Raw genomic sequence first — 27,093 nt, 5'->3', positions numbered from 1 at the left:
GCAGTACTACCATACCAATGTAACGTGACAGGGCGACGAACAAAATTTCGACCAATCACGTGCCGAATTTCATACAGTTTTCGATACAAGAACTTGCATAGTGTCATACAGGGCACAAATGTACGTACAAGAAATGATACAAGAAAATGTATACAAGAAACGATATCAGAAACGATATTAGAAATGATACAAGAAAATGCATAGTGTCATACAGCCTTTAGACAAGAAAAGAGAGTTCAACAAACAGTTAGGGGTTAGGTTGAGAAATAAGAAATAATACATGAAACATGGCGGATCGTACATGCGCAAACAAATTTGGATCCTGAAATAGTCGATGCTTTCGCTTCTTATTGGATGGAGTATTCTTTGCCGTGACCTACAACACTCGATTTTAGATCCTGGCCCACTAGTTTGCGCCGTGTAATTTGGGTTGCCTACTGCGAACTTTTTACATGTCTTCTTAATCATGATGTGTACGTCTTTTCCGCATTCCACACACTTATTAATTCTTTCCACACCGAACATTTTCGTTGTCAAGAAAATGAAATACCTGCTCAAAAAGCAAACACAGAACTGTGAACAGTAGAAATGATTGAATCGGAAAATTTATCTAACAACTTCACTGTTCAATTGGTAATTATACAAAGACAAAGAGTCTACATTCTACCACATCCAATACTATTTTAATATTAAATATCTTGTAACTGCAGTAAAATATCGATTTTTATTATCACTAAATAGTCTTTTCAGGGTTTTTCTAAAAACAATTTTAACGATCACATAAATATGATCATTCACACATGACATAATAGGGCTTTTCATCGATTGTCATTTGTTTCGAGCTTCTGTCATATCTTGTATAATCTGTGTATAAAGGCCGCGTCCCACCATCAAATAATTTGATCAAACTGGTTTGAGCAAACTGAAAGTGACAGTTAGTGACGTCACATCCTGAGTGTTCATTGTGGATACTAATGAAAAATTTTAATTTTAAATAAAGTACAAACAAGTTAGACAACTCAATACAAAAAATTTGATCAAACTAGACTTATAGTGAGAGCACAGATTTTTAGAATTTCAAAAAAACTGCAATTGTGACGTCACTTTGACGTACTTCCGGAGTTTGCTCAAACTGTTTGATCAAATTATTTGATGGTGAGACGCGGCCTTAAGATTAATATACACGGATTATACGACATATGACAGCAGCTCGAAACAAATGACTGTGAATGAAAAGCCCTATTAGCATAAAAGCAAATCACATATGATTCATTGAATGCGCTTCGCAATTAAAATCTAGAGTTTAAACAACTGATTAAATTTCGTCAGCCCTAGCTTTTCACCGACCTTCAAGTGACTTTACATCAATTGATTTTGAATTTTGAGTCTATACTTTCCCAAATTTAATAAAATTTGTGATTTTTTATATTATCTAATCATTGTTTTATTTTAAGTCAAGCATAGCCACAGATCCATCTTTTTATAGTAATAATTTTTCAGTTTTATTTTTAAGTACATCTAAAAAGGTACTACCCGTACTACCTACCTACATAATTTAATTTATTCATGCCTAAAGTGACAAACATACAATGTGAATTTTTAAAGTGGTTAGGTAATATAGCAAAATTTTATTATTTATAAAATTCTTTTATACAGCATGACTTGCTCGAAAAACATTTAGATACCTTTTCTTTGTAAAATCTATAAATTAATAATTTTCCCATTTCTATTTTATTCCAATTTCTGTTTGTATGTAATATATGCCTTTATATTTTTATAATAACTCAAAGGCCCATTTCGCTGATTCAAGTTCGTGGCAACCCAAATTACACGGCGCAAAGCAGTGGGGTCAGGATTTAGACAGAATCCCTAATAACTTGTCATTTGTCATGTCAAATGTCATTGTCTTGTGTCAATGTCAAATAAATCACGAAAATCACAACTTTGTAAAAATATTTCTTTTTTCTGAATGTAATACAGTTTAATTTGTTGCGATTCTATTCTAGGCATAACAGTATAAACTGTTAAAATGGGGCGTAAATGCAACGTAAAAGGATGCCCGTCTGCTTCGAATCGTTCCAAAGATGAAGGGGTAACATTTCACAAGATTCCCCCTCATATGGACGTTAGACCAAAGTGGTTGTCGTTGTGTAGAATACCCGAAGATAAAAAGAACATAAAGATACTCTATGTATGTTCCAGACATTTTCTTCGAGCTGATTTTTGTAATTTCAAAGGTAAAAAATATATGCTCAAGCATGGAGTGTTGCCCAGTGTGTTCCCATGGGATAAATCAAAGTTGGAGGCTATTAAGGCAGTGGTTAAGAATGAAAAAGTTGTCAAAAAGGACAAAACGGAAGCTAAGGAGAAACCTTCTACCAGTATTAGACCCGAACAAGACATTTTACAAGACAATAGGATGGAAGAAGACAATTCTGATATTAACCAAGAGAATGACATGGGTGAAGATAAAATGATGGATGAAAGTATGACAGGAATTTCAAGACCTGAGAAACAATTGCCATCATCAATTCCAGCAACTTTAAACTTCGCAATAAATTCATATGTTGAGGCTCTAGATTTTAATAACGAATGGTGTCTGGCCAAAATAATGGAGACAGACGAAGAAGAAAAGGAGGTTCTAATTCATTTTATTGATATTCCCAGTAAACATGATGAGTGGATTTCCATGAATAGTTCTCGACTAAGACCTGCACAAAACGTAGACTTGAATCATTCTGCAAATCCTGTTGTAAGCTTGGAATCAGATATCGACCAAACTTCAATTGTAAATACAATTCCAATTGAAGCTTCAATATCAACTGAAGCTGAAAGTTCAGTTTTACCCACAAGTTCAGTAATAAGTACAATTGAAAATGTCAGTATTTTACCTTCTGCGCCCATAGCTTCAGCTACTGTTTCCACAGTTTCACCTACTGTTTCCACAGTTTCACCTACTGTTTCCACAGTTTCACCTACTGTTACCACAGTTTCACCTACCGTTTCCACAGTTTCTCCTACTACTTCCACTGTTGCAAGTGAAACTAATGTCAAGAAAGAAGTTGAAGTGGAAACCTACGTTGTAGGTGAGAGATGCCTTGCTGCCTGGAGTGACTGCAGAAAATTCCCAGCTACAGTTTCCAAAGTACTCGAAAATGGTAAGAATCTTGAAAAGTGATTTGGCAGTGTCATTACTTTTTTTTTTCAACATCTATTGTGAAAATTACATAAATTGCCAAATAAAACTATTTTTCGTTGATGTTTCTACTTCAAAATAGGAAGCAATTGTCAAAATACAATTTTAAAATGATTTGGATCATCCATTTATAGTCAAAAATGGTTAGGTAATTATCTCCACTGTGTTGTACCTTAAGAGGTTGCCAACTTTTTAGTTTTTATGATAGGTATGATATGTTTAACCCATTTGCAGACAACACTGCATAAGCAGACACTTACAAAGGGAGATTACGTCTGCATATGCAGTAGTGTCTGTGAATGGGTTAACAGGTTAAGTGCCACATACACCCGATTGGTTGGAAACGAGTCCCTCTAGCTGGTACCAAGACAAAATCTTGAACTGCTCATAAATGCCAATGCTGTTTTCTTTATCATTTATTATCATAGAACAATTTTACAAATACCATTTGATTTCTTGTGGAAAAACCAAGATATTATTGTTTGTTTTTTAACCAAGAGGAGTGATTCAAATTTACTGTGCCGTAATGCTTGTTTCTAATTGGTCCAACTGCAGGCAAGTTTACTCCATACAGGTATATATTAACATAGAGGGAGCCTACCTTCCGCGCTTACTGACGACAAGATCTCATGGACTGGTTTGCTGCATCTCTTTCTAACACATTGTATAGAAAATCTATGATGACGTTCAGTGTGAAGATAGGCACGGAAGAGGGGGACAACTGTAGCAGCTTTACTATGCGTAAGAGTGAAACAGCACTAATCCAAATAAAAAAGATGGTGTCGTCACTTAGCTCTGAATGACACTAATGACATTTATGAAATTTTGGCACTTCTGTCATTTTATAGGTTAATTAAGTATATCAGTGATTTTTTGTGTTTTCTACATTATTCCTTTAATTTTTAGATTTTTAGTCTACTTTTATATAAAAACAGATGTTTTTAGCACTCTAGCGATGTGTTAGTATAATATAATATGTATGGATTATCATCGAAAGCTGATATGATCAATGAAAAAAGAAGATGAATTTGGTGACTTTTCTAGTAACTTTCTTGGGTGTGAATCTGTCTTTTTAGTTTACTCCTCTTGGTTAAAAAATCAACTATAGTACATTGAAACTTGATATTGAAACAAAAATATAGCTGATATATGCCTGGTTGCACCGACAGATCTTAAAGTAAAGATATGCCTTAAGCTCAGCTTACGAAAAATATGAGTTGCACCATTGAATCTTAGATCAATTTTCAGTTTGGCACAATGGATTGCCATGTGGATTTCATCTCAACCTTTGTCTTAGTTTAGATGTACTTAGATAAGAATCAAAAATTATAGTACAACGTAAGTGAAACTTAAGGCGGCCCTATCTACAAGCTGAGCTTGAGTAAGCTGAAGCTTAAGATTTGTTGGTGCAACCAGGCATTAAACATAATATTTATTGGAATTATGAAAATTTTCAAAACAATCAAATATAAAAATGCTTTATCTGGGTATGTATTGACTTATGTTTTGGTATTTGAAATTTTTCTCGTATCCAATAGAAAAGTGGCTGAATCTTGCATAATCTGTGTCCTTCAATATCTTCCCCAAAATGCCAAAATATCAACAAAACCTGAAATCAACAACCAGTCAAAAAGTAACACTCAAAAGTAACATTTTTAAATATCATGATTGTAATGACAATTACATTTTTACCTCAATAATTTGACATTTTGATTTGAACTCTGGAAATCATTTTCACAAAAGATTATTAAAGAAACAAAATTGTGTTGGAAGAGTGTATAACTGACAAGGTGTTGATGAAGTTATATTTTGTTATGTTTTTCAAACATAATATTAACGCAAGACTTGAGTAATTACAAAATTCACAGAACAACACAGGTACATACAGATCACAATGAAATTAATTTCTAGTAATATAATTCAATCCTAAAAATACCCAAATAATGATGCTCATCCTATTGTGAGCTTTTCTTTTTCTTTAGTTGCTCTATTATTTTTTATTTCTTGTTATTCATATTTTGTTGGGGGTATTTTGTTTACTTAGAACCTCTTCAAAACATTCTTTTCATACCTTTAGTATGTCCTGCTCATTTACTAAATTCCTTCCATTTTTGCTATTGTAGTGTGCAGGTTTTCTTTGGTAACCCTTTTCTATTTTTTTACCCCTTGATTTAAGGTTCTAATTTCTCTATTTTAATAGAGATTCATTATCACTATACATATGATTTTATTTCCTTATCATTTGGTTATTTTTTTTTCTGTAGTTTGATTCATAATAACTTTCTGTATCTGATTGTGCAACATTTCATGACTTGCTCAATTATGAGACTTTTTATTTTTCAATTGTATAGTTTATACTTTTTTTACATTTGATTTAAAACTAGGAACTAAATGAAAAAAATTGAAATGATAAATAAATGTTAGCAAAAAACCCCTTTTTTTCATAGCTTGTGTACTCCCTATCTTATCTGGGAATCCCAGGGAAATGGCTGACATCTATTAACAGTATGTATGTTTCATTCTCCGAAAACTGCAGTATTCTAGTATCCAGAATATGTATAAACGACACTGTGTGGAAGTTGCACCATAGGGTTCTCTGCATATTCGATAAAAGGGGAAAGTTGAACTTATGCATTGCATGGAAAAGGTTAAATACAAAATATATTAAGATGTTTTAAAAACAAAAACTTAAGATGGTTTTACCATCCTAGACACCAAGTATTCTTTTAATGACAATTAAATTTTTTAAATGCTAATTACATTACTTCAAGAAACAAATACAGTCAGAGAGAGAAGGAAAGAAAGAGGTAATGAGATTAACTATGTTCTTTATTTTTCAGATACCTATGAGGTAATCTTCGATGATGGTTTTCCAAAAGTTTTAAAAGCTCATCGTATGGCTAAGGCGCTTGGTAGACATCTTCAATCTAGTCCCCTTTTCGAACCTATAAGAACTACCAAACAGGATAGAAGGACGAAGAAACGGAAGTTAAATGTGGCAACTCTATTCAAGAAAAGACGAAGGATTGCTAAGTCAGAGGATAAACAGAAGAGGAGTTCAGCTGCTAGTTTACCTCTATCAGAAGAAGCTCAGGAAGTTCTAATAGATTATCCAATGAGAGAGTTGACTGCCGAGGAAATTGAAAATTGGAAACCAAGGTATTTTTTAATATTTTTCTATATTCACGCTTATTTTTATATAAGCAGTAAATCCATTTTTGATGATTCCTAGTCGATTCATTGAATTTTGTTTTAGTTGGTACAAGGGAAAGCCAGTCGGTATAGAATCCACCCTTAAAACTCAAGACGGCTTAAAAACATCCTACATCGTACCAGATCCTCGTCTTCCAGAGGGATGGAACAAACATATTTTGAAAAAGAAAGGTTTTCCTGGAAAATGGGATACTGTCATTGTTAGGTATGCTTCACTTTACTTGTAGTTATGCCTGGTTGCACCTACAGGTCTTAAGCTTAAGACTCGGCTTAAAATTAGTAAAAATTTAAAGTTAATTAGATTAGCAATTTATTTTAAAAGTTTTGAATTTCCTGTTTGTGTAAATAAATAATATATTTTTTTCATTTATGTAAAGTGTTATAAAAACTAGTATTTTAAATGTAATTGATTTTCTAGTCCTGAGGATAAGAAATTCAGATCAAAAACAGAAATAGCGAAATATTTGGAAGAACATCCTATTGAAGGTGTCAATCAAAATTTGTTTGACTTTTCTTTGGTGTTACGAAGAAAACGGAAAGATCCTCATTTATCGGCTCCAGTAAGAGTAAGAGTAAAAGTAAAACCTGCACCAAAATCTCCAGAGAAAGATCCCAAAGAACCAATACCTGTGCCAGTACTAAAAGAACCCGAGCCAGAACCAACAGAAGAGCCTGTCAAAGAAGAAAGTAAGACTTTATTTTATTTTCACATCATTTTTCGGTTGATATATCGTCGGTCGGATTCATTATTGGAACATTTCAAATTATGTTATTGTTGGAAAATGCAAGTTAAAGTTTGAAGAGCATTTGAAATGCCAATTTAATCAAAACAGTTTTCTCCGATTTTCAAGATTATTACGCCAATGTATTAAACAAGGGTTACAGTTTAATGAGGAATTGTTAAAAAATTTAAAATCCTGTTATTTTTTTAATAATAAATAATTTTGTGAAATGTTCCAGTAATGAATTAGGAGTATGTATTAGAAAACTATTGCAAGTGAAGGATCTAATGGTATTTATTTATTTATTTATTATTCATTTACGGACCGAAGTCCATTAGTACATGATACAATTAAAATTTTTACAATTAAAATGTCACACAAATTAGAAAAATAAGATCTAGTAGATACAAAATTGGTAAATACATAACAAACAATAATAAAGAATAAACTTACTTGCTCTCATTCAACAATTGAGAGCTAGAACATTTTGAAATTGACAAATACAACTTATCCTAGAACAAAGACAATAACAGTAGTTGACAAATCAGTCTTGAAATTAGAACATTAAGATAAGTATAAATATAATTGTGTGGAAAACGCAGTAAAGTCGTTCACAAAGAAATCAATTTGCGGAGATAATGTGTTTGCTAATTTAAGAGTTTTAGAGAGATAGGAACTTGAACTATAATTTGTGCGGTTAATGACCTCGTGGAAGGTGGTCACAGAACGGGTGGTTCTTGAAGGTACATGTAGACCAATTTTATTTAAAAGTGGGATACAGAATTTATGACCATGAATTAAGTTATATAAGAAGCAAAGATCTTTATGTTGACGACGACTCTGTAATGAGTCAAGTCGAATAATTTGCAGTAAAGACTCATAACTATGACCAGTGAGATGCATCTTATAAGCATAATAACGTAAGAATTTACGCTGAACTTGTTCGATTTTATTAATATGACAGTTATATTGAGGTGACCAAACACATGATGCATAATCTAAATGTGGTCTAACCAAAGAACAATAAAGAAATTTTAAAGAACGACCAGTCGTAAAGTCATAGCTGCATCTTTTAACAAAGCCAAGCATCTTTAATGACTTAGAAACCATGCTATTAATGTGTAGGTTGAAATTTATATAAAAGGTATATTTCTAAATGTTCTGTTAATGAAATAAATAAATGACAACAAATTTCAATTGAACGTTTATTCTCAAGTACACAAATCGAAAATTAAATGAAAAAATAAAATTAAAAAAATGTAGGAAAATCAGAAATATTTTATAATAATAATTAATTGTTCTCACATTGTTCTTCATGCTCAGCATGATTTTCTGTGGCTGGTAACCCAGCGTAATACTCGCGGTATACCTTCGGAATTACATTCGAGTCACATAAGGACAGTAAGTCCCTTTTCTTTAAACTCGATATCTTTGGTCGTACCTGTTTTTTTTTTTCGAAGGTGTTGTTCTACGTCATTAGCTGCACTTTTGCCCCTTGTCCTATGGCGTACATTAATGAATTTCATCGTAGCTTCCGGATCATAAGAGTTGCTATAGCAAATTTGGTATGGAGAAGTAGCTTGCATAAAAAATTTTCGTATATCATTCCATACAACACGATCACCATCAGTATTTTCTGTAAAGTTTTTACCAAACTGTGTTACTAGATCTTTTAGATTTAAAATATCTGTGAAGTCTAATTCTAGTACTCTGTATGGAAGTCCAGTCTTTTTGGCACATTGAATTAGCGATATCCATTGTGATGGAATGAAAATGGAACCATTTTTTAATATCCTTGATTTTTCTCGTTCGATTGTACTATGGACCCTGTCCCCTTCATTTTGGGTATGTCCAACTACTAAGTACTTGTGCGTAATTGATTTAACTTTTAAAATTTGAATAGCATAGTGATAAAGACTTAGTAAGTATTTATTTTTGTTCTGAGCTGAACAGTTATCCGTATAAAATATAACATGTTTTCCTACACAATTATCTTTTAAAAATAAATAAATACATGTACCGACTTCATCGCAACCTTTACCCCCTAACGACTCATTCCATAAGTAGCAGTTAGCAGCTTTTGACACAACATCATAGACGGTGCAGTTGTATACATTTAACCTTCTTTTATAGAAAAAAAGGGAATCATTTCCGGAGGGTGTTTGCAGGACAGCTTGCATGTCATAACAGCATATTATTTTACTTTCATCATTTTTGCATGATGCTATGTCAGCTCTTTTTTCTTCTCGGCACAAATCTCTTTCCTTCAAATGCTGTTCATAGGCACACATCAACTGTAACTTATCATCACCTGTAGCATTTTGATAGGACAAACACAAAGAGCATTGGTCTTTCTTTGGCTTATGAAACGCAATGTTAAATTCATTTCGAAAAATGTGTTCGTAAGTTCCTTCTTTGACTTTAAATTTGTTATTTTGATGACACCATTCCTTATATTGGCGATACATCAAAGCCAAATTCAAATCACCGTCTAGATATTCCTTACTTGAAGATGCTCGACAATAATGTGACTCTTTTCTAGGGTAAGAATTTATGTGTTCTCGGACAATATCTTTAACATCGTCTGATAGACACCTACCAGTATTGCCGTGATGTCCTCTACGGTCCTCCGGTATTATCCCACTCGAATTAGATAACTTATTAACTGTAGATAAAAACGAATGTCCTATATCCAACGTTGCTGTGTAGAATCGTTTACATACTCGAATTTTCTCTGCATGTATTGTAAAATGATATGACACATTCAATGATCGAGTACTATTCGCATTGTGCAATGAATATTTCGGCTTAACCACTCCCATGCAAGTTTTAATGTAGTAGCGCTGTTTGGTGAGGTCACCGATATTCCAAAAGTCTTCAAATAGTTTCAATCTACTCTCTTCATTTATCTTCTCTGGGCATTTTAGTCGACAGTTCGTACATGGTGGTTTTGGTTTCTTAGCTGGTACTGTACGTCCTTTTACGGTTTGGTAGGCTTTACCACTATTCTTTAATTGTTTTTTCACATTCTTAATCCACTTTTCTGGCTCTCTCTTTCTCTTTTTAGTTTTATTCCGGGTAGTAGACACTTTTTCAGATTCAGAAACATTTCCATCTTGTAGTTCTACGTTAGCTAAGTTAATATCATTTTCTGTTTCTGTTACAGGCTGTGATTGAACCAATTCATTTCCTGAAAGTTAAAAAATATTCTTAATTTAGAAGCCCTGGAAAATGTTACCTAATAATTAGTAAAAAACGTGATGGGGTTTTCGATTACCCAATTCGATGATAATATTTTGTCTACTTCGTCACCTACAACTAAATAAGGTTTATAACGTAAAAATAAAAGAATGTAAGGCATAAAAAATGTAGAGAACATACAAAAAAGTTCTTACTTAATATAGGCGCCACTTGAGAAACAGTAAAAGAGGTATCAGTATTATGTCGTCTCATACTTGAAGACGGGCTTCTTTCATAGTCCATGTCCACAACAGACTGACCCCCTAATCGAAAAGATAAAAATCGTTTATTATCATTTTAGTAACAATATACATACTTACATTTTAATGCAAAAAAATTTAAAATGTACCTACTTAAGTAATAGCAGTACCGAATAGTTACTTATTAACACATTGGACCATCTGCTTTAAAAATATTAACTTCGGGTACTGTTAAAATTAAAATAGGTATGATCATAGAATTATTTTCATAAAAAAACTTACCATGTCCATGATTGTCCTCTACATTTTCCGTTAATAAACTTGAAATAGCTAGTTCAATCAACTTCTGTGCTCTTGAAGACATAATTAAAGAAACTATGCAGTTAAAACATACACTCTATATCGCGTTCAAAGCACAACTGATACAAAATTTCTTGTATTTAATACAAGAAAATAATTTTTCAACATTGGATTCTCAACGGCGTACTGGAACTTATCGAAATATACCGTTGTAAATAATATTCACGTAATGATCTTAAAGTCGTATCGGAACATTTCGAAATAAACTGTTAGTGGATGGGGATGTTACACGAAATAGAACAATATTATATCGGTTTTTGTCATTTTGACAGTTATTAAGGACGATTATATTTTATTCCGTTAGTGATTCAGAAAGAGTCCGCAATTTTTAACCATTTTACGTACTTAGTTCAAAATAGCTAATTTTGGAAATGTTCCAGTAATGAATCCGACCGACGATATATTCAATACCCATACTTTTCTCCAATAAATTAACACACCAACATTCTATGAATGTTATTTTTTAATTACCAACAATTCACTACCTGAATTATTGGCAAAATGTGGATTATCTCTAACATATTGTAATTTTTTTATTTTGCACTACCACAGATTATAATTTATCAACAGATAACTAAATAAATAATAATTTTTCCAGGTAACGCCAATTGTTTGAAGATCCTTTTCGAAGACAGTGCATATAAATGCCCGATAGAAGGGTGTGGCAAGAATTTCAGGCGAGAAAATTTGGCCCAAATGCACGTCAAGCATTACCATCCTGAATATACCAAATTTCTGGATTCAACTCCCAATGTTGCCGACTTGGCCTACGCTCGTACTGTTGGTGAAAATCTCGACAGGTCTCCAGGTGAGCTTTTAAAATGTTCTATTTTATATTTATTGTATCTATCTATTTATATTTGAATAAACACAGAAAGTAACATATACATAATATTTTCATTTGTTACACTTGAATTTTATCTATTATCTATAACGATTGAACCCAATTTGCTCTCAATATATTATTGCTTATATTATATTATTATGTTTAATCAGTCGAATGCCTTCTCAAGATCCATGAAACAAGTTTTTTCGAAAGTCACAACTTTTTTGTAAGAGAATGCGCATACAAAATAGTGTTTCTCTAGTTGTTAGACCATTTCTAAATCCAAATTGCGTATTACCCATTCTACTTTCACACAGAAGCCCAGTTTTAGCCAACTCGACATCATGCCGCCACTCTTCTCTCTTGAGCAATCTCCATCTCAGATGGAGATAGCTTTCAGATCTTCTGCCACTGGAGTCGAGGGCGTTCACGTGTCTTCTTCCAATTGGGACTCCCTCCCATACCAGCCTTACTGCTCTTTCGTCAGAATGTCTTCTGGGGTGTCCTGTCCATTGGAGTCTTCTGGACTTTATTTCTTTTATTATTTTAGCGTCTGGGTATAGCTCTTCGAGCTCTTGGTTAGTTCTTATCCTATATTGTCCCTGTGCTTCATCAAGCACAGGCCCACAGATCTTCCCTATGAGTCAAACATGTAGTCTTTCTTCGTTTGCCTTTGTTATCGTCCACGTTATCGTTTTGCCTATGTTATCGTAAACTAACATGTTTTATTGGTTATTTACGAACTATAAAATAAAATGTTTACTCTGTTATAACTAATTAACATTTATTTATTTTTTGCTGCAAAAGACGATTTTGACTTCAAGATGGAGAGCCACTTCTTAAGTAATAATTTTTATTATTTCTTTATGTTTTAATATCTAGAATAAGAGTTGTAAGACTTTTAAGTATTTAAGCCAAGGTGGTACTTGTATGAAACAAATAGAAATGAAAATAGCACGGGGAAAACAAGCCACGAAATCACTTCATGGAATGATGAAGAACAACATTCTAACCAAAGAAAACAACAAAAAAAGGACATGGAGCAGAAGTATAGGCAATGACAGCAACAATACGAAATAAAATACGGACAGTTAAATTGGAGTTATGAGAAGATGCCTACAAATCACCAAAGAGGATACAATAAGAACAGAGGAAATATGGAACAGAATGGAGGTTGAATTACAAAAAATTTAGAAAACAGAGCCCTGCAATGGTACGGGCATTTACAAAGAATGTCAGAGCACAGATGAACGAAAAGAATACTGGATTGGGATCCGCCTGAAGAGGACGGAGAGGAAGACCTTCTATGAGATGGAAAACTTACATAGGTAATGCTGATAGATAGAGACCTCAGAGATGGCGACTGGGAGAATAGGATGCGGTAGAGGACAGAAACGACGAATTCATAATGGGAAAAAGGCGACGAAGAAGAAGAAGATGTAGACTTCATCAGAGAGCCAGTTAAACATGTAGAATTGTTGAGATTAAAAAGCTGCCGAGTTTTTTAATCGCTATCCTCTGCTGTCTTGCCAGTCATTTTATTCTCGATTTCTGGCATTGACGATCAGTGGACCGATTCTATAAGATCAACGCGAAACAATTACGTTCGTTATCCGACGGTTTGCTATTCTGTAAGCTCATTCGGGAAGAACCGGAGAAGCAGATCACGAAGCCGATTACAAAGCGAAAGCGATAACTTTTGGCTTGCGTTTCGTTTCGCTTTCGATAGTGATTGGTCGATCATTTTCACGTGGTACACAAGCGCAAGCGCTAAGCGGGTTGTTCGTTGTTGATTCCGCAAGAAGTCTGTGTTTTTTGTTGATAATGAATTCGTGATGCTCTTACACCATATCTTCCGTAAGTTCCTGTAGCTCATCAAAAAGGAATCGAACTAGTTCTTTGCTTAAGCGAAAAATATCAATAAACCTTATATCTGTTAAACCAAATGGGTCACTTCTATCTCGAAGGAACCCGCTTTCCTCTCGCGCTAACCGTAGATGGTTTCTTCGCGAGTTTTCCATAATATAGACCAAATTGCACCGGCAACATTTTTATTAAAATATACTAAAAATATAGTTATTCAAGGAAATAATTCAATCAAACTTGTGCAATAAGGTTATATAAATAAATACGTCATGCGTCATGTAACAGCATGTAACTGCTAGTTACTCTTCTTCTTTCTTTACTTCTTCTTTTTTTTACTCCCTGCACGTATATTTGCAATGTTGCCGTAATTATTTATTCATACGTCGTTTAAACTCGTATATTATCGTATGCCGCTAGGATAACGAAGCGAAAGCGAAAACTAACCTTATAGAATATAAACATAAATCAACTTCGCTATCGTTTAGCTTAGCTTTCGCGATAATAACGAAAATTATAGAATTCGCCTACAGTTCTTTGCGCAGGATAATACATTCGTGACTACTAGAGGAGGTCCTCAGAAGAATGAAGAAGAACCGAGGGGTACTGACCACCATCAAATCTCGAAAGTTATAGTGCTTTGGACACATTATGCGAAATTAATCCAGATATGGTCTCCTAGAGTTTTTCATTATTCATCATCATTCTCTTTGCCTTATCCCTATGCGGAGTCGGCTTCCCTAATTGCATTTCTCCACACAATTCTATCTTGGGTCATATCAATATTAATCCCCTTTACCAACATGTCCTGCCTTATCTTCTACCCCCAGGTCTTCTTTGGTCTTCCTTTCCTACTCCTTCCAGGAATCTGCACTTCAGCTATTCTTCGTATTGGGTGGTTAACGTCTCGACGTTGAACATGACTAAACCATCTTAACCTATGCTCTCTTATTTTGGCATCAATTGGTGCCACACCTAGACTTCCTCTAATATACTCATTTCTAATTTTATCTTTATTTGTTACTCCACTCATCCATCTAAGCATTCTCATTTCCACCACATGCATTCGTTGTTCCTCTTTCTTTTTCACTGCCCAACATTCAGTTCCGTACATCATAGCCGGTCTTATGGCTGTTTTATAGAATTTTCCCTTCAGCTTCATTGGAATTTTTCTGTCACACAACACATCACCCGCTTCTTTCCACTTCATCCATCCAGCCCTAATTCTACTGCATGCATCTCCATCTACTTCTCCATTACTCTGTAATGCCGATCCTAGATACTTAAAACTATTGCTTTTCACAATCATTTCACCATCCAAAGATACCATTTTATTTGTAGTAACTCCATCTTTAAATGAACATTCCAAATACTCTGTTTTTGTTATACTAAGTTTTAAACCTTTTTCCTCCAGAGCTTGTCTCCACTGTTCCAGTTTTTGTTCTAAGCCTCTTTCACGATTTCCTATTAACACTACATCATCAGCATACATTAGGCACCATGGAATGCTACCCTGTAGTTTCGCTGTTATCTGGTCCAAAACCAATGAGAATAAATAAGAACTAAGCACCGAGCCTTGGTGCAATCCTACTTTCACCTGAAATTTATCAGTCTCTCCCACACCTGTCCTAACACTCGTCGTTACTCCCTCATACATATCTCTCACAATCTTTACATATTCGCCAGAGACTCCTTTCTTATTGAGTGCCCACCAAAGAATCTCTCGAGGAACTCTATCATATGCTTTCTCAAGATCAATGAATACCCTATGAGCGTTGGTCTCTTTATTCCTGTATTTTCTGTATTCCAGTTGCCTTACAATGAAAATTGCATCTGTTGTTGATCTGCCCTGCATAAAGCCAAATTGATTATCGGATATTTCGGTTTCTTCACGTATCCGTTTATCAATTACTCTCTCCCATATTTTCATGGTGTGGCTAAGTAGTTTTACAGCCCTGTAGTTTGTACATTGTTGTGTGTCTCCCTTGTTTTTGTAGACAGGTACTAATATACTGCGTCTTCATTCGTCTGGCATTTGTTTAACTTCCATAATTCTATTAAATAGACCTGCTAGCCAACTTATTCCTGTCTCTCCCAATGCTCTCCATACTTCCCCAGGAATATCATCTGGTCCTACTGCCCTTCCTTTCTCTATTTTTTATTTCCTACAATTTTTCATTATTATCCCGGTTATTTATAGCGTTCTTCGCCTTCCGGTTCCCAGTTTCCAGCTTCGTCGGTCGTTCCATTCGCTAAGCTGAAGATTCCTTTCTGACATTGCCTTCTGAATGCCGCCTTCGAATGATTGTTTCGGCCTTCCTCTCTTCCTTATTTCCCTTGGCGTCCATTTTAGAATTTGTTTTGGCAGCCTGTCGTCGTGCATTCTTTCTACAGTGACCGTACCAGATCAGTTGTCTCCTTTGAATTTCGTCTATGATGGTTTCTCCTAGAAGCCAGCTTGGTCTCCTAGAAGCCATTCAGTAACGAAAAATATTTGGAAAGCGAGGTCCAGGAAGAAGAGAACATCCTGGTTGAAGAACTTCATAACCTGGTTTAACCTCATAACCAGATTTAACCTCATAACCTGGTCCTCAGCGCGGACTCATAACAGTCAGCGCCGCTGCAGATAATATAAAGATTGCCATGATGATCGCCAACATTCGTCACGGATAGACACATCAAGAAGAAAAACACTACTATACCAAGACAGACCACTATCATTTAAAATATATCTTGGTTTTAATACATCCTACTATTTGTTGCTAATTATTATATTTTTTGTAATGTTTCGTTTGTTCATTTAATAATAACATATATACGAAACTACTTAGAAATCTTGCTTACAGTTGAGTCCACGAGTCTTTACCCGTGCGTCATTAATACCTGGCGAGATAAAACACATACTTTTTATCTAGCATCCACGCATGAAACTAATGACAAACCACCTGCCGCCTGTTCTTAAGTAAAAACACATGTTATTGTTATGAACGATCTAGACTCAGTGCATTGAAAAGTGATAGGTACAAAAAAAGGCGATTGGGGATGTTTTCACATATTTTTAAGTACAATTTCTGACGTTTTGGTTTGTTTACTTTTGTGGCTGTCAGTTTGTTGAATTTTTTGCTGTTATTTTGTCGAATTTTTGCATTTTGAAGTTTTTTATAGTATACAAACAGTTGTTTTCACAACTAATTTTATATTGGAGTTAGAAATTTTATGATAAGTTTATGTTATTTTACGATAAATTTTGACAACGTACAAAGCTAACCTCATTGACACAGTTAAGGAATGCTTGTGTTTAATGTTCCTCCAAAGTGAATAAAATAACAAAAAGAAACTATGATATAGAATTTTTTTATAAATTCTTTATTTAATTATTAATCAATGATAATAAAATAATTTATTAAGCTACTTCAAATGTAGCTCTAATTATGCACCAAAATTTTAAAACAAAACTTAAATTTGACATTCTATTTATTTGATAACGTCAAATTTTATACTATAACCCGTGATCGGAATAATACCCACTTTCTGTCACTTGCTGTTGCGTTTAGTAAATTTCCGACTTATTTCGTATGCTTTAATTAAATGATAACGCACGGGTAAAGACTCGTGCACTCAACTGTATATTTGTACTTTATCGTTTTCTTTTTTAATGATAAAATTCAGATTTTAGTATGTCCTTATTTGTGTTTATAGGACCTCAGAAACCCCCACTAAAACCCGCTGTAAAAATTCCAACCCCCAGATCATCTAAACAACTATCGTTTGGAATAGAAGAAATACCAGAGGTAAAACCGAAGTTATCACCAATTTCGAAAACCAAAGACCAAGAAATCATTAAGCTGCTCAACACCAGGCCTCATAGTCATTCTGAGCCGGACTCGCCACTTAAACATGGTTACGAGTCTCCCACTGTTCCCCACTTTGAGCCGAAATTGAGAGATCTGTTGATGAAATCTGAGCCTATTCCTAACAAAGACGAATTTGATTTCAAACCGTTGATGAGAAGTAAGCCTGGTATTAAGACTTTACTACCTGTCCATAGGCCACCACCTGAATCAACTTTTGGTAAGATTTTTTTTTATTTAAAATTAAAAGTCACATCCTCCCGAAGGATGTTAGCGATATGACTATCACAGTATATTTAAATGCAATTGCTGTTACTAAAGCGTCATGGGGACCTTTTGGGTTGTGAAGACTGGGTTCTAAAATCAAAAAAAGTTAAATTAATTTATCTATTTTAGTGGGTGGGGGCTGTTGGGGTATTGTTTTTTTTTCGATTATAGCGAGTATTGTTATATTTTCGAGTCTAGGTTGAACCGTGATAGTGTGTACATGTGTGTGTGTGATCGCTCCGTATCAAAGTTCATACATTGGGCCGGTACGAGTTTAGTCATCCACACTACATTCACTGAGACAATTACAGGTAACATTAGATTGTAATTAGCATAAAATAAATAGATAATTCTTTATACGTATTTGTGTGAAACAGTGTTATAAAGAAAGATAAACAAACAACAGAAAAAGCTGACAGGGATAAGCTTCTTGACCTTCGCAAGGTTGAATTGGGTTGGGTAGCTTTGCGCTCTGTCAGCGTTCGATTATTTACAACAACAATACATTGTTATACACACACAGATATATTTATACAGAGTGATACAAACCACATAAGGATGAGCGACTGGGACGAAATCAAAAATTTAATAACAAATTTGACGTCGGAAATGCGCAAAGATCTGAAAGAAATTAAAAATGATTTTCAAGAATATAAAAAAACACTGAAAATTTTCAGAGAAGAAAATATAGAATTAAAGAAAGAAATTAACGAACTGAAGATGAAAGTTGAAAATTTGGAAAAATTGGAAGAAAAAGTCGAAAACATCGAAAAATACAAGAAGAAAAATAACATAATTATAAGTGGATTTAAAATACGGGACAATGAAGAAGAAGCGCAAGAAGAAATAGAAAAATTTGTCGAAAACAAGCTACAAGTTGTTATTAAAGCGAAAAAATTGACAAAAATAAACGAAACAATGTGCGTACTAAAACTGAACAATCGAGAAAAAGCAGATGTAATGAAAAATAAACACAAACTAAGACACGTCAAAGGCCAAAAAATATTTATACGCCATGATTTAACAGAACAAGAGAACAAAATCCAGAAAAGCCTACAAGAAATAGCAAAAGATAAAAGAAACCAGAACAAAAAGGTAGTAATTGGGTACCAGAAATTAATTATAAATGGCGAAAAATTTATATGGAATAAAAAGAAAAATACGATTGAAAGTACGAATACTCTTCATGATAATTCAAAAAACTAGTGGAACATATACAGGATGGAAACATGGAGACGACCAGCATAAGAAAAGGAAAACGAAATATGATAAAAGGAAGAGCGAGCACATGGAAAATTGGAACATGGAATATTCGAAGTATTTACGGAAAAGAACAGGATTTAATAGAGGAATTTGAACAAGCACAACTAGATATACTAACAGTATCGGAAACAAAGAAAAAAGGCAAAGGCGAAATTAAACTTAATAAAGGTCATTTGATGATATATAGCGGAGTGGACAATAAACAAAGAGCTGCAGCCGGAATAGGATGCATAATACATGAAAAGCTAATAAATAGTGTAAACACGTGGGAGGCAATTAACGAAAGAATATTAAAAGTAGAACTAACAGGCATAAACGGAGAAAACTGGATAATATTAGCCGTATACGGACCAAGCGAAGACGAGAATTCAGCAATAAAAGATAAATTTTGGGATGAACTGACGAGAATTACAGAAGAATGCAAAGGAAGAATATTAATTGCTGGAGACTTCAACAGCAGAGTTGGTAAACAAGATCACAAATATAACACAGTAATAGGTACACATGGGGAAGATACGAGGAACAATAACGGCAAGAGATTGCTTGAATACTGTCAACTACATAATCTAATAATAACAAACACACTCTTCGAACATAAAAATATCCACAAATACACACGGGAAGTTATAAGCAGAGGAGAAAAATCAATAATCGATTATGTAATAGTGGAAAAAGACTATAGGGCAAACATTACCGACACCAAAGTACGAAGAGGTGCAGAAATCAATAGTGATCACTATCTGGTGGTAACAAAAATTAAACACCAAATTATGAAGAACGAGGAGCAGAAAATAAATAAAGAAAGAAAAGTAGAATTTGAATCAATAAGATCTTACAAGTTGACAGAAGAAAATGTGAGAACTAAATATGAAGAAATAATAAATCGAGAAATTGAAAAAAGGCTATTAATAATGAGAGATGCAGATGTGGATCAGTTATGGAATAGTATAAAAGAAATTATTATTGAGGCATCCAAGGAGGCATGCGGCGTAAGTAGAACAACTAGCAACAGGAAACAGACATCGTGGTGGAATGAACAAATTAAATCAGAAACAAAGGAAAAGAAAAGACGATGGAAAATATACCTATCAAACAAAACAACTGAAACGTATGAAAAATATAAAGAACAACGAAAAATAGTAAAAAATATGATAAAAGATGCAAAAGAAGAAAGTTGGAAACAATTCGGGGATAAACTAGAATCAGATAGTAAAAGTAACCAAAAGCTGTTTTATAAGACCATGAAAACATTAAGAAGGGGAAAAAATACAGTTCAATTGACAATTAGAGACGAAACAGGAAACATTTTGACACAGGAAGAAGAAATAATGGAAAGATGGAAAAGGTATTTTCAAGAACTATTATCAACTGAAAATGAAACACCACATTATACCATTAACGTGACAAATACCGGAGAAACCATAGAAGAAACGCAAGACACTGCAATAACATGGGAAGAATTTACACAAGGATTGGCAAAAATGAAAAATGGAAAGTCACCAGGGCATGATAAAATAACAACTGAGATGCTCAAATATATGGGAGTACAAGGACAACACATATTATTACAATTAATAAACAAGATATGGAAAGCTGAAAGAATACCAGAAGAATGGAAGATCTCGTTGATACTACCCATATTTAAATCTGGAGATAAAAAAGAATGCAAAAACTATAGAGGCATAATGCTCTTATGCTCGGCGATGAAACTGTACGAACAAATATTACAAGAAAAGCTGACAAAGATAATCGATACAACATTAGCAGAAACTCAAAGTGGCTTTAGAAAAGGAAGAAGTGTGCAAGATCACATCTTCACTATTAAACAGATCATTGATAAAACAAAACTCAGAAGAGGAAAAGCATATTTTGCGTTTATCGACTTACAAAAAGCGTTTGATCTTGTTCCTCGGCAAAAAGTATGGTCGCTCCTAGAACAAAGAGGAATAGCAACCAAACTACGGAAAAATATTGAATGTCTATATAAAAATACGACGAATTGTGTTATAACTAGAAACCTGAAGTCAGAAAATTTTATAACAAAAGATGGTCTAAGACAGGGAGGAGGACTAAGTCCAACATTGTTTACGTTGTTTATGGACGAAATAATTAAAAAATGTAGTCAGAGAACAAAACACCTATTTGTAGGATACAAAAACTTACAACCGATCGAAATATCAGAGTGTGCTTTTGCAGATGACATCGTTATAATGGCAACAAAAGAAAAGGACCTACAAGAAAACTTACAAACGTGGAGTGAAATATTAGAAGAAAGTGGCATGAAACTAAACCTAACAAAAACAAAAGTGATGGTAGTAGCAGAAACTAAAGAAAACGTGAGTATACAGATCAATGGTATACATATACAACAAGTTGAATGCTTCGAATACCTGGGTGTAAAAATTGAAGATTCAGGTCAACAAGGTTTAGAAATCGATAAACGTATAGAGAAAGCAATAAATTCATATTATGCAATGAACACAACTTTTATAGGAAAAAAGGAAATAGCGCAAAGTACAAAAATGAAAGTTTTTAAGGCAATATATAGACCCATACTCACCTTCGGTTGTGAATCGTGGACATTAACAGAGAGGCAGAAGAGCAGAGTACAAGCGACGGAAATGAAGTACCTAAGAAGAGCGAGAGGAGTTACAAGACTTGACAGGGTAAGAAATGAGCAGATAAGGGAGGATCTGGAGGTGGAATCAATCTTAGAATTCATAGAAAAAAGACAAATCAGCTGGTGGGGACATTTACAAAGACTAGACGATAGAAGACCGGTAAAAATGATTTGGGAAGCGAAAGTAAATATCAAGAGGAAGAGAGGAAGACCAAGAGAAACATGGGACCAAGCTATTGGAAAAGTTCTACAAAAGAGAGGCAAATCCTGGAAAGAAGCAAAAGTATTGGCACAAAATAGAAGACAGTGGCGTAAATTTGTACACAATATCTAAGTTATTATTGTAATCCCGACACCAATAGGTAGAAGGGAATTTGATTATATATATATATATATATATATATTATATATATATATATATATATATATATATATATATATATATATATATATATATATTTGATTATATATATAAAATTAAAAGTCACATCCTCCCGAAGGATGTTAGCGATATGACTATCACAGTATATTTAAATGCAATTGCTGTTACTAAAGCGTCATGGGGACCTTTTGGGTTGTGAAGACTGGGTTCTAAAATCAAAAAAAGTTAAATTAATTTATCTATTTTAGTGGGTGGGGGCTGTTGGGGTATTGTTTTTTTTTTCGATTATAGCGCTATCTATCCATAATTCAAAAAAATGTCTCAAATAAAACTTTCTTATTTTTACGCAAGGAATCCAAATCTGCAACACATATTTTTTAGTTTTTCAATTTGATGTTAATTTCGCGAAATATCGTGGGGTCTCTATTTAAAAAAATTTAATTACGCCCCACCACCCTCCGTGGGGGGTCGTGTTCGGTATCATATGATAGATTTTTGAAAAATATTGAACACATATTTTTTAGTTTGTCGATCTGATGTTTTTTTGCGAAATATTATCTTTTTTTGTGAAACTTTGTGACTCACCAAGTTCCTTACGCCCCACTCAAATTGTCTGAGTTTTGAAATAAACTCTGTTCTTCATGTACTTAACTTACCTTGTCTTAATCTGACATTTTCTTGTTTTTCTAAGGATATATTTTTTTAGCAATGTCTCCAACGCACGACTGTATTAAGAGTTCATATTTGATAGGGGTACATTTACAAGGTACAAGGTTTCTCCCCATGTGATTTTCTGACGCGCTCGAGTAACGAGCAAAATCCCTGTTTTGGCTCCTCTACCATATTATTTGTACTAATTTTATAATGGGAGACGTCCATGTTGAAGTGTACAGTATAACTTTAACTGGACAGTCGCCCTAGATAAACAGAAATTGGTCGGCAAGCTTTTTTTAAGTAAAAAAAGATTGCTTGAGCACTTCTAACATTCTAATATGTATTACAAAATAAAATTGGAAACGAGCTGTTGAAATTGTTTTATAAATTTAACTGGATAAATCTCCCAGAGGTCACTGAGTAGAACCACATTAAATTTTTGGGTAATAAATAAAAATATATTTCAACAATATGAATCTTTTGATAACCTTGTTAACATGGAACTGTCTTTAATCTGGAGCAAAAAAGGTAAAACTGCTAGGCAAACAAACATTTCCGCGTAAAATGCAGTGCGCATGCATTATATCAAAAGGATTTACTGTCAATATTACTTCTTATTAATACTGCGAAGAAGGATTATAAAATGACTTTTTAATTCAATTTAGAAATTACTTGTTTCATATTTTTATTACTAGAGCAATTTACTTTCGTATTTCTTCTGCTGTACTTTACTGCTGTACAGTAAAGTACAGCATTGGCTGTTAAGTGTCTATAGTCCAGGGCGCATCTGTTTTGAGATGGACGTTGAGAGGTGACTCATATTTTTTTGCAGAAATCTCTTGGAATTAACTCCTATAATAATAATTGGGTTATCCTTCCACTCAAAAATGTCCGGAACATTGTTTAAATAATCAAAATGTCAAAAAATGAAGGGAAAATTTGATTGTTTTCTTCGTTTTTTGATTATAACTTTCAAAGTATTCACTTTCGAGAAAAGTTGTACTGATATAAAAGTTGCGTAATTAAATTTCCTACAATATAGGATAAGTTACAAATTTTAAAAATTGTCACCCTTGTTGCAAAATAGCAATAATTGCGAAAAAATCATAAAGAAAAACAAGTATTTTCATTTTACGTTTTTCAACCATTTATGCTACACTTAGGACCTTCATATTTTATCCAGAAAAACTATATAATATAGTAAAACAATACTGTAAATGTCATTAATATCGGTGCAATAGATTTTGCAAAATAAATTTTGCAATCCAGCTTTCGCAAAAAAATTCATTTTTTCAACTTAAAAAAAAACATTAATTTTTGGTGCTACGTGCAGGACAGAGGTGTTCGATTCACACAAGTTGATTTCCACCAAAATTTCTTCCAATCTTTATCTAATATATTATTTTCTTACACTATATTTTGTTGTATTTTAATATTTTAATTCCACAAAAATCAAACTAATTTGATTATTGTTTGTGAAATATTGTTTAAACAGTTGCATATGTTTAAAAATAATAAACTATTATTCTCTAACTTAAAATATATGAACAAAGAAAGTTTTTGCCAAAAAGAGTGTTATTTCAAAGGGCAGAGCATGTGTTTTTATTTTGCAATAAACAAATTTATTTATTTATATCGAAATGTACTAAAAATTAAAATTTGTCAATCATTATCAAAGATCATTGGAATGCCCAATCAGAGCAAACTATCCGCTGTCCTGCGCGTAGCACCAAAAAAAAAATGTGTATTTAAAAAAATTCCTGACGCCGTAGTGGTTAACCGATTTTAATTTTGCAAATTGCAAATGAAAGGTACGGTATTCTTCTATATGTAAAAAAAATTAAACGTGCTGTCTGCTTTATATTCAGTCCTGCAAGATTTTGAAAAAATTAATTTTTTTTGCGAAAGCTGGATTGCAAAATTTATTTTGCAAAATCTATTCAAACGATCTTAATGAAATTCACAGTACTGTTTTACTATATTATATAGTTTTTCTGGGTAAAATATGAAGGTCCTAGGTGTAGCATAAATGGTTGAAAAACGTAAAATGCAAATACTTGTTTTTTTATGTTTTTTTTTCGCAATTATTGCTATTTTGCAACAAGGGTGACAATTTTTAAAATGTTTAAAAAATTCTATATTGTAGGAAATTTAATTGCGCAACTTTTATGTCAGTACAACTTTTCTCAGAAATGAATACTTTCAAAGTTATAATCAAAAAACGAAGAAAAAAATCGAATTTTTCCTTTATTTTTTGACATTTTGATTATTTAAACAATGTTCCGGACCTTTTTGATTGGGAGGATAACTCAAATATTATTATATGAGTTATTTTCAAGCAATTTCTGCAAAAAAATATGAGTCACCTCTCAACGTCCAAATGTACTAATATTTTTACAGATGCGCCCTGGTCTACTAGCGATAATCCAAATCGATGATTTAGCGATGACTTAAATGAATTTTTTTTTGTTATTTTCTGAATGTAGTTTTCAGTTATGCGTTGTTTTTTTGTTGGAAATTCACGGTTTACCACAGTTTGGTCTTTTTTTTTCTGTAAAAGTTTGCCAAATATTTTTTCTTCTTCCTCTTTATAAGTACTTCTGCTTGTTCATTGCCGGATTGATGCTTCTATGGAAGGTTGTCACTCCTCCACATCTTTTTTGCGCGATCGGCCGATACTTCTACCGATTGGTGATTTATCTCTTGCTATTTTGACCACACGTGTCTTCTCCATTCTGCTTATGTGTTTATTCCATTATTTTTTTTGTATTTAGTGTCCATCCGTTTATACACTGTACGTTACATTTTCTTCTAATGTCTTCACTCCCCTTTCGATTTCTCAGCGTATTTCCTGTAATTCTTCTCAGTTCTCTTATTTCTGCCGTTTCTAGTAGTCTTTGTGTTGTGGCTGTATCGGGTCTTGTTTCTGATTCATATGTCATTAATGGTTTTACTCTGGCTTTACAAATTCTTGACTTCATCTCTGTGTTAATATGTCAGTTTCGCCATATAGTGTTATTAAGACATCCTGCCAGGCTTTTGTACTTGATTTTTTTATTTCTTTGTCCAGGTCTCCCTAGCTGGACAGTTTAATTCAAAGGTATTTTATTTCCATACTTGTTTAATACTGATGCCATCAATTTCTATTTTACATCTGATTGCTTTTTTACTGATTACTATTGTTTTAGTTTTCTGAGATGAAATAATTGTCATATTGAATTCTTTTGTTCGTATGTTAAACTTTGTCGAGCGGCATAATTTTACACCGTTAATAGACGGCATAGGTACAATTGTACCTGCTTTATATTGTCTTAAAAATTCGTTAATCTAAAGGGAAATATATTTATGTTTATTTTAAGATAATATTATTTATTACTAGCATAACTGGTAAAAAATTGTTGAATATTGCAATAAATAAATAATAATATTCGTTAATTTGTTCTTCTACGAATTTACAAACAAAGATTACAAGCCGCTATAACGTGACCGCTCTTATCTATCGTAAATTGTTGAAATTACTACAACAATCAACTTGAAAATAGTGGTCGTAAACAAATTCTAGGAAGAGTAGCATTGTATTGTATTTTAATTGGAAACATAGATCTCATCCCCATTTAGTTGTTTGGTGTTTATCAATACGTGTATACCTAAAAATTATCATGAACAGTGATTATAGGTACATCTGGTATACCGAAATGGCTACAAATTATGTGTACATAGAAATAACAAAGAAAACTTGTGCGAGGTGAGGATGATAGAGTATCTGCCAATGATACGTGCAGCAATGTCATGTAATTCTTTCAATACCATGCTAAGATTTATATGATATGACAATGAAAATATCCGCGAAGAAGGCAAAAAACCCGATAAAGCTGCACTCATACGAGATATCTAGACAATGCTGAATAAAAATTTGCAACAAGGCTCCAAACCATCCAAATGCATAACTACCGACTAACAGTTGTGTCCATTTAGAGGCCTTACAAATTTTACACAATACCTTCCAAACTCGCTAAATATGGGATCAAAGTATTTTTGGCTTGTGATACATCAAAGCTCACACAAGATCATCTTTGTATTGGAAAAACAGCATATGGTTCCCGACAAGTTAACGTTGGCGAACAAACAGTTTTAGATCTGACCACGTCTTATAAAGGTTACGGACAGAATGTTAACCCAAAAAAAACTTTTTTACTAGTTTTGAATTGGCTAAATTCTTGAGTTTATGGCACATGCCGTTAGTAGGGCTAGTAAGCTGAGTTAGAAGAAATAAGATATTTCTACTCACCAATATGTGCAAGCAAATAAGAAAAGAACTAGTTTTTCCACAAATTTTGCATACAATCAAGTTGCTATTAATACTGTATGCTCTTAGGTATATGTGCCCAAGAAAAACAAAGCAGTAGTGTTACTCTCGCCCATGCATATGACAGGAA

General features: G+C 33.4%; 1 protein-coding gene across 5 annotated transcripts in view; it reads left to right on the top strand.

Annotated features, from left to right (window-relative positions):
- The window catches only part of LOC126879459 (PHD finger protein 20), a 54,013-nt gene that overhangs the window by 16,610 nt on the left and 10,310 nt on the right, over positions 1–27,093 (top strand). For 2 of the 5 annotated variants that reach the window (XM_050642476.1, XM_050642473.1), the window contains exons 1-7: positions 1,913–3,158; positions 6,037–6,355; positions 6,453–6,614; positions 6,828–7,096; positions 11,530–11,739; positions 12,565–12,600; positions 17,320–17,691. In XM_050642476.1, coding sequence (XP_050498433.1) covers positions 2,030–3,158; positions 6,037–6,355; positions 6,453–6,614; positions 6,828–7,096; positions 11,530–11,739; positions 12,565–12,600; positions 17,320–17,691 — 2,497 coding nt within the window. In that variant the 5' untranslated portion in view covers positions 1,913–2,029. Of the gene's footprint in view, positions 1–1,912; positions 3,159–5,056; positions 5,075–6,036; positions 6,356–6,452; positions 6,615–6,827; positions 7,097–11,529; positions 11,740–12,564; positions 12,601–17,319; positions 17,692–27,093 lie in introns of those variants that run through there. The other 3 variants (XM_050642478.1, XM_050642477.1, XM_050642474.1) reach the window with 3 other exon arrangements.

Source organism: Diabrotica virgifera, chromosome 2 (assembly GCF_917563875.1).
Source record: "Diabrotica virgifera virgifera chromosome 2, PGI_DIABVI_V3a".
Taxonomy (NCBI): Eukaryota; Metazoa; Arthropoda; class Insecta; order Coleoptera; family Chrysomelidae; genus Diabrotica; species Diabrotica virgifera.
The sequence above is the reverse complement of the archived record's forward strand: the minus strand, read 5'-3'. Positions and strand labels throughout refer to the sequence as shown.